Below are 15,019 nucleotides of genomic sequence, written 5' to 3'. Positions count from 1 at the left end.
CAACAATCAAAGATAGATTACCATATACCAGTTCAATGTCATCCCACTTTTGCTTCCTACACACCAGGGGCAATTTACAGAGGCCAAATAATCTACAAACCCGCACATCTTTGGGATGTGGGAGGAAACCGGAGCACCCGGAAGAGAGAGTGACTTTCACAGGCGAAACGTATAAGATTATTAAGGGGTTGGACACGTTAGAGGCAGGAAACATGTTCCCAATGTTGGGGGAGTCCAGAACCAGGGGCCACAGTTTAAGAATAAGGGGTAGGCCATTTAGAACTGAGATGAGGAAAAACTTTTTCAGTCAGAGAGTTGTGAATCTGTGGAATTCTCTGCCTCAGAAGGCAGTAGAGGCCAATTCTCTGAATGCATTCAAGAGAGAGCTAGATAGAGCTCTTAAGGATAGCGGAGTCGGGGTATGGGGAGAAGGCAGGAACGTGGTACTGATTGAGAATGATCAGCCATGCACATTGAATGGCGGTGCTGGTTCGAAGGCCTCCTCCTGCACCCTATTGTCTATTGTCTATCTTTGGTATAAGCTCGCATCTGCAGTTCTTTTTTATTACATTAGACCAGGGGTGGTGTCTCTACATTTTAGTCTCGAGTCATAGAGTCATACAACGTGGAAACAGGCCCTTCGGCCCAACTTTCCCACGCCGACTGACACGTCCCATCTACACTCGTCCCACCTTCCGGCGTTTGACCCATACCCATCTAAACTCACCCTATCCATGTACCTGACTAAATGTATCTTAGACGTTGCGATTGTACAACGATACATGCTGCTCCATGTACAATGTACGCTAGTTCACACGCGCAAGAGCTCCAAATAGTTTGGGGCAGCTGCCACGTGGCAAAACACCTCTGGCCACATCGTACGTTACCACTCAGAGAATTCATGGCTGCTCAGTGCAATAGTGAACGTGGATGGGGAAACTTCCCAAAGTGGTCTCCAGGGTGGATAGTTGTGTGTGCATTGTGTGGGGTCTGTATGCAGTGCATAAGGTACGATACGATACGATAGAACTTTATTTATCCCAGGAGGGAAATTGGTCTGCCAACAGTCATAAAAATAACAAGAGACATGAAACATGAAATTAAAGTGACGAGTGGAAAGTCCAGGATTGGGGATGTGCAAAGATTGGGGAGCGGGGGGGAGGGGTCAGTCTACCCCACGACTGAAGGGGGAGGAGTTGTACGGTTTGACAGCCACAGGGAAGAAGGATCTCCTGTGGCGTTCGTTCTGTGCTGCATCTCGGTGGGACCAGTCTGTTGCTGAAGGTGCTCCTCAGGTTGACCAGTGTGTCATGGAGGGGGTGAGCTGTATTGTCCAGGATGCTCCACAGTTTGAGGAGCATCCTCCCCTCCAAGACCCACCTCCCATGAATCCAACTCCGCCCCCAGGACAGAGCCAGCCTTCCTGATGAGCTTGTTATTCCTGTTGGTGTCCGCGGCCTTCGCCCTGCTGCCCCAGCGCAAGGCAGCGAAGAAGATGGCGCTGGCCGTTTGAGTTTGAATCTATTTATTGTTGCGTGTTCCGAGGTACAGTGAAAAGCTTTTGTTGCGTGCTAAGCAGTCAGCAGAAAGACAATACATGATTACAGTCGAGCCGTCCACAGTGTACAGATATAGGATAACGGGAATAACGTGAATAATGTTTAGTGCAAGATAAAGCCTGCAAAGTCTGATCAAGGATCATAGTCCAAGGGTCTCCAATGAGGTAGATGGTAGCTCAGCTCTGCTCTCTGGGTGTGGGAGGACGGTTCAGTTGCCTGATAACAGCTGGGAAGAAACTGTCCCTGTACCTGGAGGTGTGCGTTTGTGGGTCTGTGCATGTTCGGAGAGCAGTGTGTTTTAGGCATGCACATTGTGCCTGGCGCATTGGGTAAACTGCGTTAGCAAGGATAGCGATTTACAACAGTGAGAGTGCTGTGAATCTGGCCCAGATGTTGTAAGCAGAGCGGTGTGCCTGGAGATGGATGTCCGTTGCATGTTGTACATGGAGTAGAGTAGAGTGGATCACTGTGCTGTGTTTTGCGTGGGGCAACGTGTGACTTCTGCCCAGAAAATGTGTGCGTTGTGCTTAAATCAGTGCTCATCGTTTCCATGGACCTGCATATGTATGTCACAGGGAGAAGAATGTGTTTTCCGTGGAACAGGATATGTGTTATGTGGAACAGTATGTTCTTTGTGAATGTTTAGCCTGCGAAGCAATAGTCTTACGTATTATGTGTGGGACAGTTTGTATTTTACACAGATCTGTGTGCGTTGTGTGTGGAGCAGTAAGTGTTTAATGTGGAGCAATGTGTGTTTTACACAGATTAGTCTATGTAAATAGCCATAGGAAACAGGCCCTTCGACCCAAATCGTTCATGCCGACCAAGACGCCCCATCCAAGCTGGTCCCATTTGCTCATATTTGGCCCACATCCTTCTATACAGTTCTGATCTATACAATACAATATATCTTTATTGTCATTGTACCCAGGGGGTACAACGAGATTGGGAATGCGCCTCCCATACGATGCAATAATTTAGGTAATTTAGACAGCAGCAACCCAACGAAACGAAACAGTTGTAACAGTTTTGGACAGGGTAAAGTGCAAGGGCAGGGTATACGTGTCCAGGAGTCTGAAGAAGGGTCTCGACCCGAAACATCACCCATTCCTTCTCTCCAGAGATGCTGCCTGACCTGCTGAGTTGCTCCAGCTTTCTGTGTCTATTCTCAGGTGTCTTTTAAATGCGGATTATAATATCGGCCTTAACTACCTCCTCTAGCAGCTCGTTCCATACACCCACCACCCTCTGTGTGAAAACGTTGCACCTCAGGTTGCTGTGACATCACAGACAAATCACAGCCAGCCACAGATGACCTCAGGCAAGGGGGTCCCCTGACAGGCAGATGGTAGGATAGAAACGATAATATAATATAATATAATATAATGTAATATAATAAAAATAGAAAAGTATCAGTGTTCATACTGTGGGGATGGGAGCTGCACAAGCAGAATATGAAGTGCTGTTCCTCCAGTTTGTGTAAACAGAAGTAGTTAGATGTCTCCCACCGTCTTTTACTTCAACTCAGCGTGTCTCAGAACTTTTCAGCGTGGGCATTATTGGATCGCAGCATCAAATTTACTCAGAGCAACTCCTACAACCTGAAATGTGATAATTTGCTGCTACTGGTGTTGATTGAAGAAACGAAAATATTGGCCAAGGTACCTCGTAGAACTCTCAGATCCGCTTCGAAATAGGTGATTGATCCTTGAATTGATTGAAAAATGCAGCTTGGAAACAGCCCCTTCGCATCAACGGAGTCCGGGCTAACCATTGATCTGTAGGAAACAAACTGCAGACGCTGGTATTTATTCACAAAATGCTGGAGTAACTCAGCAGGTCAGGCAGCATCTCAGGAGAGAAGGAATGGGTGACGTATCGGGTCGAGACCCTTCTTCAGTCTGAAGAAGGGTCTCGACCCGAAACGTCACCCATTCCTTCTCTCCAGAGATGCTGCCCGACCCGCTGAGTTACTCCAGTATTGTGTGTCTACCAACCATTGATCTCCCTTTTGTTCACACTAGTTCTACATTATCCCACTTTCACATCCACTCCCTACACACTGGGGGGGGGGGGGCAGTTTACATTATTCCCTTTATCATGTATCTGTACACTGTGAACGGCTCGATTGTAATCATGTACAGCCTTTGCGCTGACTGGTTTGCACGCAACAAAAGCTTTTCACTGTACACGTACACGTGACAGTAAACTGAACTAAACAGCGTCCAATTAACCTACAAACCCGCACGTCTTTGGGATATTGGAGGGTACCGGAGCACCCGGAGGAAACCCACGCGGTCACAGGGAGAACGTGCAACGTCCACACCCGTGGTCGGGATTGAACCCAGAGCTCAGAGGACCATCGGAACACAGCTACCAGACTTGGAGGGCATCTACAACACACGATGCCTCAGAAAAGCCACCAGCATCCACAAAGACTCTTCACACCCCTGCAACAGTCTGTTCGAACTCCTTCTATCGGGCAGACGATACAAGGCCTTCTATGCCCGCACCTCCAGACTCAGGAACAGCTTCATCCCCAGGGCCATAGCTGCTATGCACTGGTCCTGCTGAGCCGGATGGTCACATCGCACAGTGAACCGGCACAGACCTACTTGTTCTGTCTTAAAACTGTTACAATTTGTTTCGTTGGGTTGCTGTTGTTTAAATTAATTAAATTATCGCATCGTATGGGAGGCGCATTCCCAATCTCGTTATACCCCTGGGTACAATGACAATAAAGATATATTGTATTGTATTGTATGTGTGGTGCCGCGAGGCAGCAACTCCACCAGTTGTGCCACCGTGCCACCTTTCAGGAGAGGAGAGGGAAGGGTGACAGCGATGGCAGGAGTCAAGGGACCCATTCAGCAAGAGCCTGTGATGACTGGGCAGGGCAGCGTTGCAGACTGTGCTGAGTCTCACCATGAACAGCGATGCACCCTGTACCACTTGTTCATTTCCCACAAATTAAACTTTATTCAGAATAACAAAAATGATACAAAACAAGTACAGTGTAAAAAACCTTTGCCATTCTCCAATGTCTATACAGTCATTATTTTCATACAGATTTGGTAATGTTCACAATCTATCCTTATACCAATCACCCTTGTGGCCCCCTGGGTGATATCCCTTCTCTTCTCTGAGGGGCGTCTCTCTCCACCACACCCTGCCCCCCCCCCCCCCATGTCCAGCAGCTGAAGGACCCTAGACTGTGGTCCTCCCCCACAGAGCCTTGGCGTTGGCTGCACCGAGCTTCAGTGCGTCCCTCAGCACGTACTCCTGCAGCCTGCAGCGGGCCAGTCGGCAGCATTCCCCGACGGACAGCTCGCTCCGCCTGGAGGTCAACGAGTTTTGGGCCGTCGAAGGAGTTGATGATCTCCCAACGGCACAATGTCCGTCTCTGAATGTGTCCCTGGGAACAGCCCACGACCCAGAGAGTCCTCTGTCACGCTGCTGTTCAGGATGAACCATGACAAGGACCCTTGCCATCTTCTCCAGGCAAATCCACACTCTGCGAAAAGGTTGGCAACCGTGACCTCTCCACAGCCAGGAGCAGTCCCGAGGGTAGTGAGGGTCTGACAGTGTAGGGAGGATCTGACTGGGAGGGCTCCCCTCACCGCCAGCCAAGCCAGGTCTTGGTGCTTGTTGAGTGGAGATTTTCACCAGAGTCACATTTCACCAGAGTCTAGAAAGACATTCTTGCCATAGAGGGAGTACAGAGAAGGTTCACCAGATTGATTCCTGGGATGGCAGGACTTTCATATGAAGAAAGACTGGATAGACTCGGCTTGTACTCGCTGGAATTTAGAAGATTGAGGGGGGATCTTATAGAAACTTACAAAATTCTTAAGGGGTTAGGCAGGCTAGATGCAGGAAGATTGTTCCCGAAATTTGGGGAAGTCCAGAACAAGGGGTCACAGTTTAAGGATAAGGGGGAAGTCTTTTAGGACCGAGATGAGAACGTTTTTTTTCACACAGAGAGTGGTGAATCTGTGGAATTCTCTGCCAAAGAAGGTAGTTGAGGCCGGTTCATTGGCTATATTTAAGAGGGAGTTAGATGTGGCCCTTGTGGCTAAAGGGATCAGGGGGTATGGAGAGAAGGCAGGTACGGGATACTGAGTTGGATGATCAGCCATGATCGTATTGAATGGCGGTGCAGGCTTGAAGGGCCGAATGGCCTACTCCTGCACTTATTTTCTATGTTTCTATGTTTCACATGACAATGTAGTTTAAGATGGCCTCACGCCTGCCTGACTACGCACACCCCTCCGAATGAGTCCCATTTGTAAACCTGGTAACCTTTCCCAGCCGAAGATGGACAGAAAAAGCTAGAGTGACTCAGTGGGTCAGACAGCATTTCTGGAGAAAAGGAATAGGTGACGTTTCGGGTCGAGACCCTTCTTCAGGCTGAGATTCAGGGGAAAGGGAAACGAGAGATATAGACGGTGATACAGAGAGATATCAAACAAATGAATGAAAGATGTGCAAAAAAGGAACGATGATAAAGGAAACAGGCCATTGTCAGCTGTGGGCTGGGTGAAAATGTGTTACACACATCATTACTTTTTTACATATCTTTCATCCATTTGTTCTACATCTCTCTATTTCGTCTATATCACTCATTTCCCCCTCCCCTGAATCTCAGTCTGAAGGAGGGTCTCGACCCGAAACCTCACGTATTCCTTCTGTCCAGAGATGCTGCCTGTCCCGCTGAGTTACTGCAGCATTTTGTGCCCATCTTCAGTTTAAACCAGCATCTGCAGTTCCTTCCTAAACCTTTCCCAGCCAACTTTGCCGTGAGATCTCTATGCCAGTGAGACTTGGACTGTCTACAGCAGACATGCCAAACAGCTCAACCACTTCCACTTGAGCTGCCTACGCAGGCTCCTTCACATCAGGTGGCAGGACAAAATTCCCGACACAGAGGTCTTGGAACGGGCCGGAATCCCCAGCGTCCACACCCTCCTACGGAAAGCCCAAGCCAGATGGGCAGGCCATGTCGTCAGAATGCCCGAGAGTCGACTGCCAAAACAGCTTCTGTATGGAGAACTGTGTCAGGGCAAGCGCTCAGTTGGAGGACAGAAGAAACGGTTTAAGGACTGCCTCAAAGTGTCCCTCAAAGACTTGGACATCAACCTCAGCACTTGGGAGTCTCTTGCTCTGGACCGTCCAACCTGGTGTAGCAAGCTCACCACAGGAGCCCGTGCAGCAGAGAACAGACGCACTGCAGAGGCCCTGAGGAAACGCACCGCGCGCAAAGCCCGGGCTACCTCCACTTCCACTGCAGCACCCATCCACTTGTGTCCTACGTGTGGGCGTGCCTTCCGGGCCCGGATTGGCCTCACCAGTCACTTCCGGACCCACAGTCGCCAATCCTCCAACTGAAAGTGAAGTCATGGTCATCTTCGAACCCGAAGGACCAACAACAACAACAACGACAACAACAACATGGGAATAAAGAGCGGACAATAATAGTGGATTCATAGTTCAGATAGTTACAGAGGGGTGGAGAAGTAGCATCTTCTGTTGTTTGCAGCTGTGTTTGGGGTGGGAAGTGTTTTTCTCGAAGGCATTAAAGGTGGGTCGGCTTCATTGTGTCGGAGGAGGGCAGATGGTTGGTCGGAGGACCGCGCTGCATAATTGTCATGGGTTGAATTAATGTCAACAAAAGGGTGACATTGAGAAATCTCGCCGTCCCTGCCACACTGACTGCATTGTCCCCTCTCGACAGGATCGTGGGTCTGTTCTCTGTCCCCCTCAACCCCGACACAACACCTCATTATCAGGAAGGAGAGGCCCCAGCACATAATACCACACACCAGAGGATTGCACATCCTTCATTCATGTAGTTTAGTTTAGTTTAGTTTAGAGATACAGCACAGAAACAGGCCCTTCAGCCCACCGAGTCATCACCGACCAGCGATCCCCGCACATTAACAATTTCCTACACACACTAGGGACAATTTACACCGATACCAAGCCAATTAACCTACAAACCTGTACGTGTTTGGAGTGTGGGAGGAAACCAAAGATCTCGGAGAAAACCCAGGTGGTCACGGGGAGAACGTACAAACTCCATACAGACAGCACCCGTAGTCAGGATTGAACCCGGGTCTCCGGCGCTGCAAGTGCTGTAAGATAGCAACTCTACCGCTGCGCCACCGTGACCGCCCGGTCAGTTTGTTCCATATCCCTCTATATCAGCGTCCATATCTCTCGTTTCCTTTGCCCCTGACTCTCACTCTGAAGAAGGGTCTCGGCCCGAAACGTCATCGATCCACGTTCTCCAGAGATGCTGCCTGACCCGCTGAGTTACTCCAGCACTCTGTCAAAAGTCACCTATCCATGTTCTCCAGAGATGCTGCCTGAACAGCTGTTCCTCCAGCACTCTGTGAAACGTCACCTATCCACGTTCTCCAGAGATGCTGCCAGAACAGCTGAGTTACTCCAGCACTCCAGTGTCGTTAAGAGTTTTAATCAGTCTTCGCTCTGGGGATGTGAAGGAATTGCAAGACTACTTCAGGGACCCCAGTTAATCAGCCCACATACGTCACGGGAAGGGAACTGGAAACACGTGCCTGCTTCTTGCTTCAGTGGCCGGGATGTTTTCTGCAGGAAAGAGACAGCTGATGGGTGGCCAACGTCTATATCTCTCGCATCCTAAAAGGACTGGTTAGGTGTGACCTGGAGAACATTCACTCTGCCTACCTGGGAGAGCAGGGCCCAGCAATGTAGGCCAGTAACAATGTTGGCGCCAGACTCTTGTGTGCTGCCTCGGTGAGGTCTGCTGTACGGTTTTACCAGGTTGTAGGTAAAACAAAGCGTTTCACCGTGCCTGGGTACATGTGAGGGTAAAGTGCCATTGAATTATTGAGTCAGTCACCCATGGAGAATTCAGTGACATACCCAGAGAGCCGTGAGGATGAGGGGAGTCACTACCACTGAGGGGGGGCAGGGGCGGCACGGTGGCGCAGCGGTAGAGTTGCCGCCATACAGCGTCAGAGACCCAGGTTCAATCCTGACTCCGGGTGCTGTGGGGAAGATGTTAAGGTGTTTCCACTGGTGGGAGGGTCATAGAGCCATACAGCATGGAAACAGGCCCTTCGGCCCAACTCGTCCGTGCTGACCAAAATGCCCCATCTACGCCAGTCCCATTTGACTTCGTTTGGCCCATATCCCTCGGAACCTTTCCTATCCATGTACTCGTCCAAGTGTCTATTAAATGTCGTGTACCTGCCTGCCTCAACTACCTCCCCTGGCAGCTCATTCTACATACCCACCACCCTCTGTGTGGTGCAATGGCACAGCAGTAGAGTTGCTGCTTTACAGCGCCAGAGACCAGAGTTCGATCCTGACCACGGGTGCTGTCTGTGCGGAGTTTGTACGTTCTCCCTGTGACCGCTTGGGCTTTCGCCGGGTTCCTCCCACGCTCCAAAGACGTGCACGTTTGTAGGTTAATTAACTTCGGTAAAAGTTGTGAATTGTCCCTAGTGTGTAGGGTGGTGTTAGTGTATGGGGTGATCGCTGGTTGGCACGGACTCAGTGGGCCGAAGGGCCTGTTTCCGCGCTGTATCTCTTAAAGTAAAGTCTAAAGATGTGGATTGGCACAAAATGTTGGAGAAACTCAACGGGACAGGCAGCATCTCTGGATAGAAGGAATGAGGGACGTTTTGGGTCGAGACCCTTCTTCAGACTGAAGATAGGTCTCTTCCAGTCTGAAGAAGGGTCTCGACCCGAAATGACACCCATTCCTTCTAGCCAGAGATGCTGCCTGTCCCGCTGAGTTACTCCAGCATTTTTTTTGTCTATCTTCAGTGTAAACCAGCATCTGCAGTTCTCGCCTACATACTAAAGATGTGGAGGCTGGGAGAAGTTCCCACACTCCAGTGAGGAGCGATGTTTGCCCGATACATGGTAACTTGTGATTGTAACCAGTCCAACTCCGTGGCAATTCCAACGTTGCCAGCACAGAGCCAGGGATCGCCTGCCTGTACAGTACAGGCTCGAAAGCAGCATCTTGTGCTTTGTACCTTCATTATATGGCCAGCGTCTGCGACCCTTGGAGAGGCACCAAGTAACTCAGCAGGTCAGGCAGCATCTCTGGAGAAAAAGAAGAGGTGACGTTTTGGGTCGAGACCCTTCTTCAGACCCAGAGTCAGGGAAAAGGGAAAGGAGAGGTATGAAAAGGTACATGGAACAAATGAATGGAAGGTGTGCAAAAGGACAAATCTAAGCCAGCAGCGATGATCAAGGAAAGGCGGAGCTCACAATGGTCCATTGTTGGCTGTGAAGGTGTTAACGAGTGGATAAAAAACAATGAAACTCAGCAGGACGACAGGGGAACTAGTGGGACAACTAGGGTGGGGGAGGACCGGAGAGTGAGGGAGTGCAAGGGGTACTTGAAATGAGAGAAATCAATGTTCGTACCACTGGGTTGTATTGGGAACTGACTTCAGCAGATGACAAGTGGTGCAGGAACAGGTTTGGGGCTTTTGTTGGGGTAGCCAGCATGTGCCTTTGCTAATTGAACTAATTTGACCTGGAATGAGTTAACAAAAAATCCTTCCTCGGACATCATCAGCGAATTCCCAGGCGGAGTCTTGTTTTCCCAGGGTTTTGAAACCTTTGACAAGCCTACAACAAATTCCCTTCATCCTTATGCTGACTGCTCTGGTTATTTGAATGAAATTTGTTAATAAGCCTTTTGTGTGTGTGTGTGTGTGTGCGTGCGTGCGTGCGTGCGTGCGTGCGTGCGTGTGTGAGTGAGTGTGCGTATGTGTGTGTGTGAGTGAGTGTGTGCGTATGTGTGTGTGTGTGAGTGTGTGTGAGTGTGTGCGTATGTATGTGTGTGTGCATATGTGTGTGTGAGCATATGTGTGTGTGAGTGAGTGTGTGTGTGCATATGTGTGTGAGTGAGTGTGTATGTACAACAAAGAATGCACGGCTGCCTGCGTTTAACAAACGTGCGGCACGGTGGCGCAGCGGTAGAGTTGCTGCCTCACAGCACTAGAGACCCAGGTTCGATCCTGTCAACGGGTGCAGTCTGCACGGAGTTTGCACACTCTCCCGGTGACCTGCGTGGGTTTCCTCCGGTTTCTCCGGCTTCTTCCCACACTCCAAAGACGTGCAGGTTTGTAGGCTAATTGGCTTTGGTAAAAATTGTCAATCATCCCTAGTGTGTGGGATAGTGCTAGTGTACGGGGTGATCGCTGGTCGGCGCGGACCCGGTGGGCCGAAGTCTAACATCAACATGGGAAAGCTGCAGACAGAGAGTGATGGAACCCTTCCCATTTGTTCTGCATTCATATCACAGAGTGGTGGACTTTGCTCAGTCCATCACGGGTACTGGACTCCCCACCGTCAAAGGCACCTGGCGGAGTCACTGCCTGAAAAGGACAGTTAAGACCCCGCACCAAAGGGCCTGTTTCCGCACTGTATCTCCAACGTCTAAAGCAATGTGATGATCATTTTTCCAGTACGTTTGACTGAGGGATTAATACAAACCAGACGACAGACGGAACTGTCTCCTGCTATTGGAAACAGTGGGATCATCTCCATGCACCTAAGAAGCCAGATAGAGTCACATAGCGTGGAAACCGGCCCCTTGGCCCAACTTTCCCACAACGACCAAGATGCTCCATCTACACTTGTCCCACCACCTGCCCCTCATCCATGAACCTGTCCAAATGTCTTTTAAACATTGCGATAGTACTTGCCCCAACCACCTGCTCCGACAGCTCATTCCACATGCTTTGTGTAAAAAAGTTGCCCCTCAGGTTCCTATTAAATCTTCCCCCCCCCCCCACCTTAAACCTATGTCCTCCGGTTCTTGATTCCCCTACTCTCGGGAAAAGACTACCTACCTATTCCTTTCATGATGTTATACACCTCTATAAGGTCACCCCTGATTCTCCTGCGCTCTGAGGAATAGAGTCCTAGCCTTCTCAACCTCTCCTTCTACCTCAGGCCCTCGAGTCCTGGCAACATCCTCGTAAATCTTCTCTGCTCCCTTTCCAACTCAAAACAACATCTTTCTTGTAGTAGGGTGACAAAAAATGGACACAATACTCTAAATGCGGCCTTATCAATATCTTGTACAACTCCCAACCTCTATACTCAATACTCTGACTGATGGCCAATGTTCTGAATGCAGTCTTGACCAGCCTGTGACGCCACTTTCTAGGAACTATGTACCTGCATTCCTAAATGCTTGGTATCTTATCCCAAATCCCCCACTTCCAATGCAAATTCAATGTTATATTCTGCGCAAATCCACCCTTAGTTCTTTATCTGTACGCTGTGGACGGCTTGATCATATTCATGAATATTCTTCTAGTTTAGTTTAGAGATAGAAACATAGAAAATAGGTGCAGGAGTAGGCCATTCGGCCCTTCGAGCCTGCACCGCCATTCAATATGATCATGGCTGATCATCCAGCTCAGTATCCCGTACCTGCCTTCTCTCCATACCCCCTGATCCCTTTAGCCACAAGGGCCACATCTAACTCCCTCTTAAATATAGCCAATGAACTGGCCTCAACTACCAAGATGCAGTACAGATGCAGGCCATTTGGCCCACTGAGTCCGCGCCAACTAGCGATCCCCACTACCCCAACACTATCTTACACACACTTTTTTGCCAATGCCAATTAACTTACAAATCTGTCCGTCTGTGGAGTGCGGGAGGAAACCGGTGGAAACCCACGCGGTCACGGGGAGAACGCACAAAATCTGTAGACAGGATGGAACCCGGGTCTCTGGCGCCGTAGGCAGCAATTCTATCGCAGCGCCACCGTGCATTTCTCCTTGACTGGATAGCATGAAACCAAAGGTTTTTTACAGTACCTGTAAAACAATAAAACTAAACTAAACTAAATTCTAAAGTAAAGATCTCCTCTATGCCGCGCTGCTGTGCCAACCCAGATTGAAACATGAACCCTGACTCAGAGCCCTGATTTGCTTTGAAGTCATCAATCCCTCCACACTGTAAGAAGAATAAATCCTGCCATTCATTCAGCGACAGCATCTCTTTAATGTGCTTCCAACAGAGTGCCTGGTTTAGGATGTCTGAATACATCTAAAGGAGCCCCATTACGTGAGGATGGGCAACTCCAGACACCGCTCAGGATGGGGGTAGCTGCTGCCTCACCGCGCCAGAGACCCGGGTTTGATCCTGGCCTGAGGTGCTCTCAGTGGGAGTGTACACGTTCTCCCTGTGACTGCGTGGGCTTCCTACGGGTGCTCCGGTATCCTCTCACATCCCAGTGGTCTGGTCTGGTTTGGTCAGGTCTGGTTTGGTCTGGTCTGATCTGGTCTGGTCTGGTCTGATCTGGTCGGGTCTGGTCTGGATGTTGGGTCTGATCTGGCCTGGTCTGGTGTGGCCGGGTCTGGTGTGGTCTGGTCTGGACTGGACTGATCTAGTCTGGTCAGATCTGGTTTAGTCTGGTCTGAACTAGTCAGTTCTGGACTGGTCTGGTCCGGTCTGATCTGGTCCGGACTGGTCTGGTCCAGTGTGGTCTGGTCTGATGTGGTCCGGTCTGGTCCAGTGTGGTGTGGTGTGGTGTGGTGTGGTCAGGTCTGGTCAGGTCTGGTCTGGTCAGGTCTGGTCCAGTGTGGTCTGGTCCAGTGTGGTGTGGTCTGGTCAGGTCTGGTCCAGTGTGGTCTGATGTGGTCAGGTCTGGTCCAGTCTGGTGTGGTGTGGTCTGGTCTGGACTGGTCAGGTCTGGTCTGGTCTGGTCAAGTCTGGTCCAGTGTGGTGTGGTGAGGTCAGGTCTGGTCCAGTGTGGTCTGGTGCGGTCTGGTCTGGTCAGGTCTGGTCCAGTGTGGTGTGGTGAGGTCAGGTCTGGTCTGGTCAGGTCTGGTCTGGTCTGGTCAAGTCTGGTGTGGTCTGGTCCAGTGTGGTCTGGTCAGGTCTGGTCCAGTGTGGTGTGGTGAGGTCAGGTCTGGTCCAGTGTGGTGTGGTGAGGTCAGGTCTGGTCCAGTGTGGTCTGGTGCGGTCTGGTCAGGTCAGGTCTGGTCCAGTGTGGTGTGGTGCGGTCTGATGTAGTCAGGTCTGGTCCAGTGTGGTGTGGTGTGGTCCAGTGTGATGGTGTGGTTGGGCCAGTGGGACGGGGGACGGGGGGGGTCGGGGGACCGGGTTGTATTGACGGTCTCACACATGGCGTGTCTTTCTCCCCCCCCGGCTGTGTGCAGGGTTCCCGGCAGCGGCCTACAGTCCAGTGGCAGCAGCGGCGGCAGCAGCAAGAGGATCAGGTAGGGGCTCCCACGGAAGAGAGGGCTACATGGCGTACCCCCAGAATGTACGGGCAGGTAAAGCTCCGTTGGTATTCTGTGTGGCTGCACCTGTCCGTCCCGTCCTCACTCTCTCGTCGGGTCTGTGTCGCTTTGTCTCGCTGCGCTCTCGCGGGGGCGGGGGGCGGGGGGCGGGGGTCAGGAGGCGGGGGTCAGGGGGCGGGGGGTGGGGGGGCTTGGTTTGCAGATGGCAAAGTCCCATCCAAGAGGCTGCCCGTAGAGTTGGCCTGAGTTACACCAGCAGCAGGGCCCCTAGTTAAAGCAAGGGGCGGGGGGCCACACCGTCACTGGGCGGGGGTTAGTGGGGGACGGTGGTCTGCGGCCCCACGTTTAACCCCTGTGTGCGCTGCTTGCAAAGGATTACTTTCGGTGTGCTGGTTTTAACCGTAATGCCGAGCAGTGATGGGCCAGTTACTGGATCAGGGCCCTTGTTCCAGTCCAGGCCTCCTCTATTCAGGAGCAATTGCAAAGATTCCGAGGAAGCAATTGTTATGGCTGCCCCATCAATTGAGATGAAGTCTGAAGAAGGGTCTCGACCCGAAACGTCACCCATTCCTTCTCTCCTGAGATGCTGCCTGACCTGCTGAGTTACTCCAGCATTTTGTGAATAAATACCTTCAATTGTGATGGCTGCCCCTTCCGGGTTCAATCCATCTCGCCCTTCATCTGTCACCTCCTTTCTATTCATCTCCTTAAGACACCGGAGCTGAATTAGGCCATCCACTCCACCATTCGATTGTGGCTGATCTATTTTCCCCTCCCAACCCCACTGTCCTGCCCTCTCCCCATTGACCTTTGATGCTTCACTCCCCTCTCATTCCCTATTCTTCACCCTCTCATCCCCTCTCTTTCTCTCACTCTCTTGCTTGCTCTTTATCTTTCTCTCTTTCTCTCTCTGTCTCCCTCTCTCCCTTCCTCCCATCTTTGTCCCTTTCTCTTTCACCCTCTCTCCCTCACCCTCCTTCTCCCCCTTCTCTCTCTCTCATTCTCTCTCCTTCTTTCTCTCCCTCTTTTTCTCTCTCTTTCTCTCTCGCCCCCTTCTCTCACTCTCTACCTCTTCTCTCTCTCTATCTCTCTACCCCCCCCCCCCCTCTCTCTCACATCCCAATGGTCTGGCCTGGTCTGGTTTGGTCAGTTCTAGTCCAGTCTGGTCTGGTCTGGTCTGAT

The 15,019-nt window shown here is 50.8% G+C and overlaps 1 protein-coding gene across 15 annotated transcripts in view; it reads left to right on the top strand.

The window, feature by feature from the left end:
- Positions 1-15,019, top strand: part of msi2b (musashi RNA-binding protein 2b) — a 474,710-nt gene that overhangs the window by 391,535 nt on the left and 68,156 nt on the right. For 9 of the 15 annotated variants that reach the window (XM_078422290.1, XM_078422299.1, XM_078422298.1 and 6 more), the window contains exon 11: positions 13,754-13,870. The exons of 1 other annotated variant lie outside the window; for it this stretch is intronic. In XM_078422290.1, coding sequence (XP_078278416.1) covers positions 13,754-13,870 — 117 coding nt within the window. The remainder of the gene's footprint in view (positions 1-13,753; positions 13,871-15,019) is intronic. 5 more of the 15 variants (XM_078422301.1, XM_078422296.1, XM_078422294.1 and 2 more) reach the window with 2 other exon arrangements.

This window comes from Rhinoraja longicauda, chromosome 26 (genome assembly GCF_053455715.1).
Source record: "Rhinoraja longicauda isolate Sanriku21f chromosome 26, sRhiLon1.1, whole genome shotgun sequence".
NCBI classification, from domain to species: domain Eukaryota; kingdom Metazoa; phylum Chordata; class Chondrichthyes; order Rajiformes; family Arhynchobatidae; genus Rhinoraja; species Rhinoraja longicauda.
Note: the sequence above shows the minus strand (reverse complement) of the source record. Positions and strands in the feature narration are given on the sequence as shown.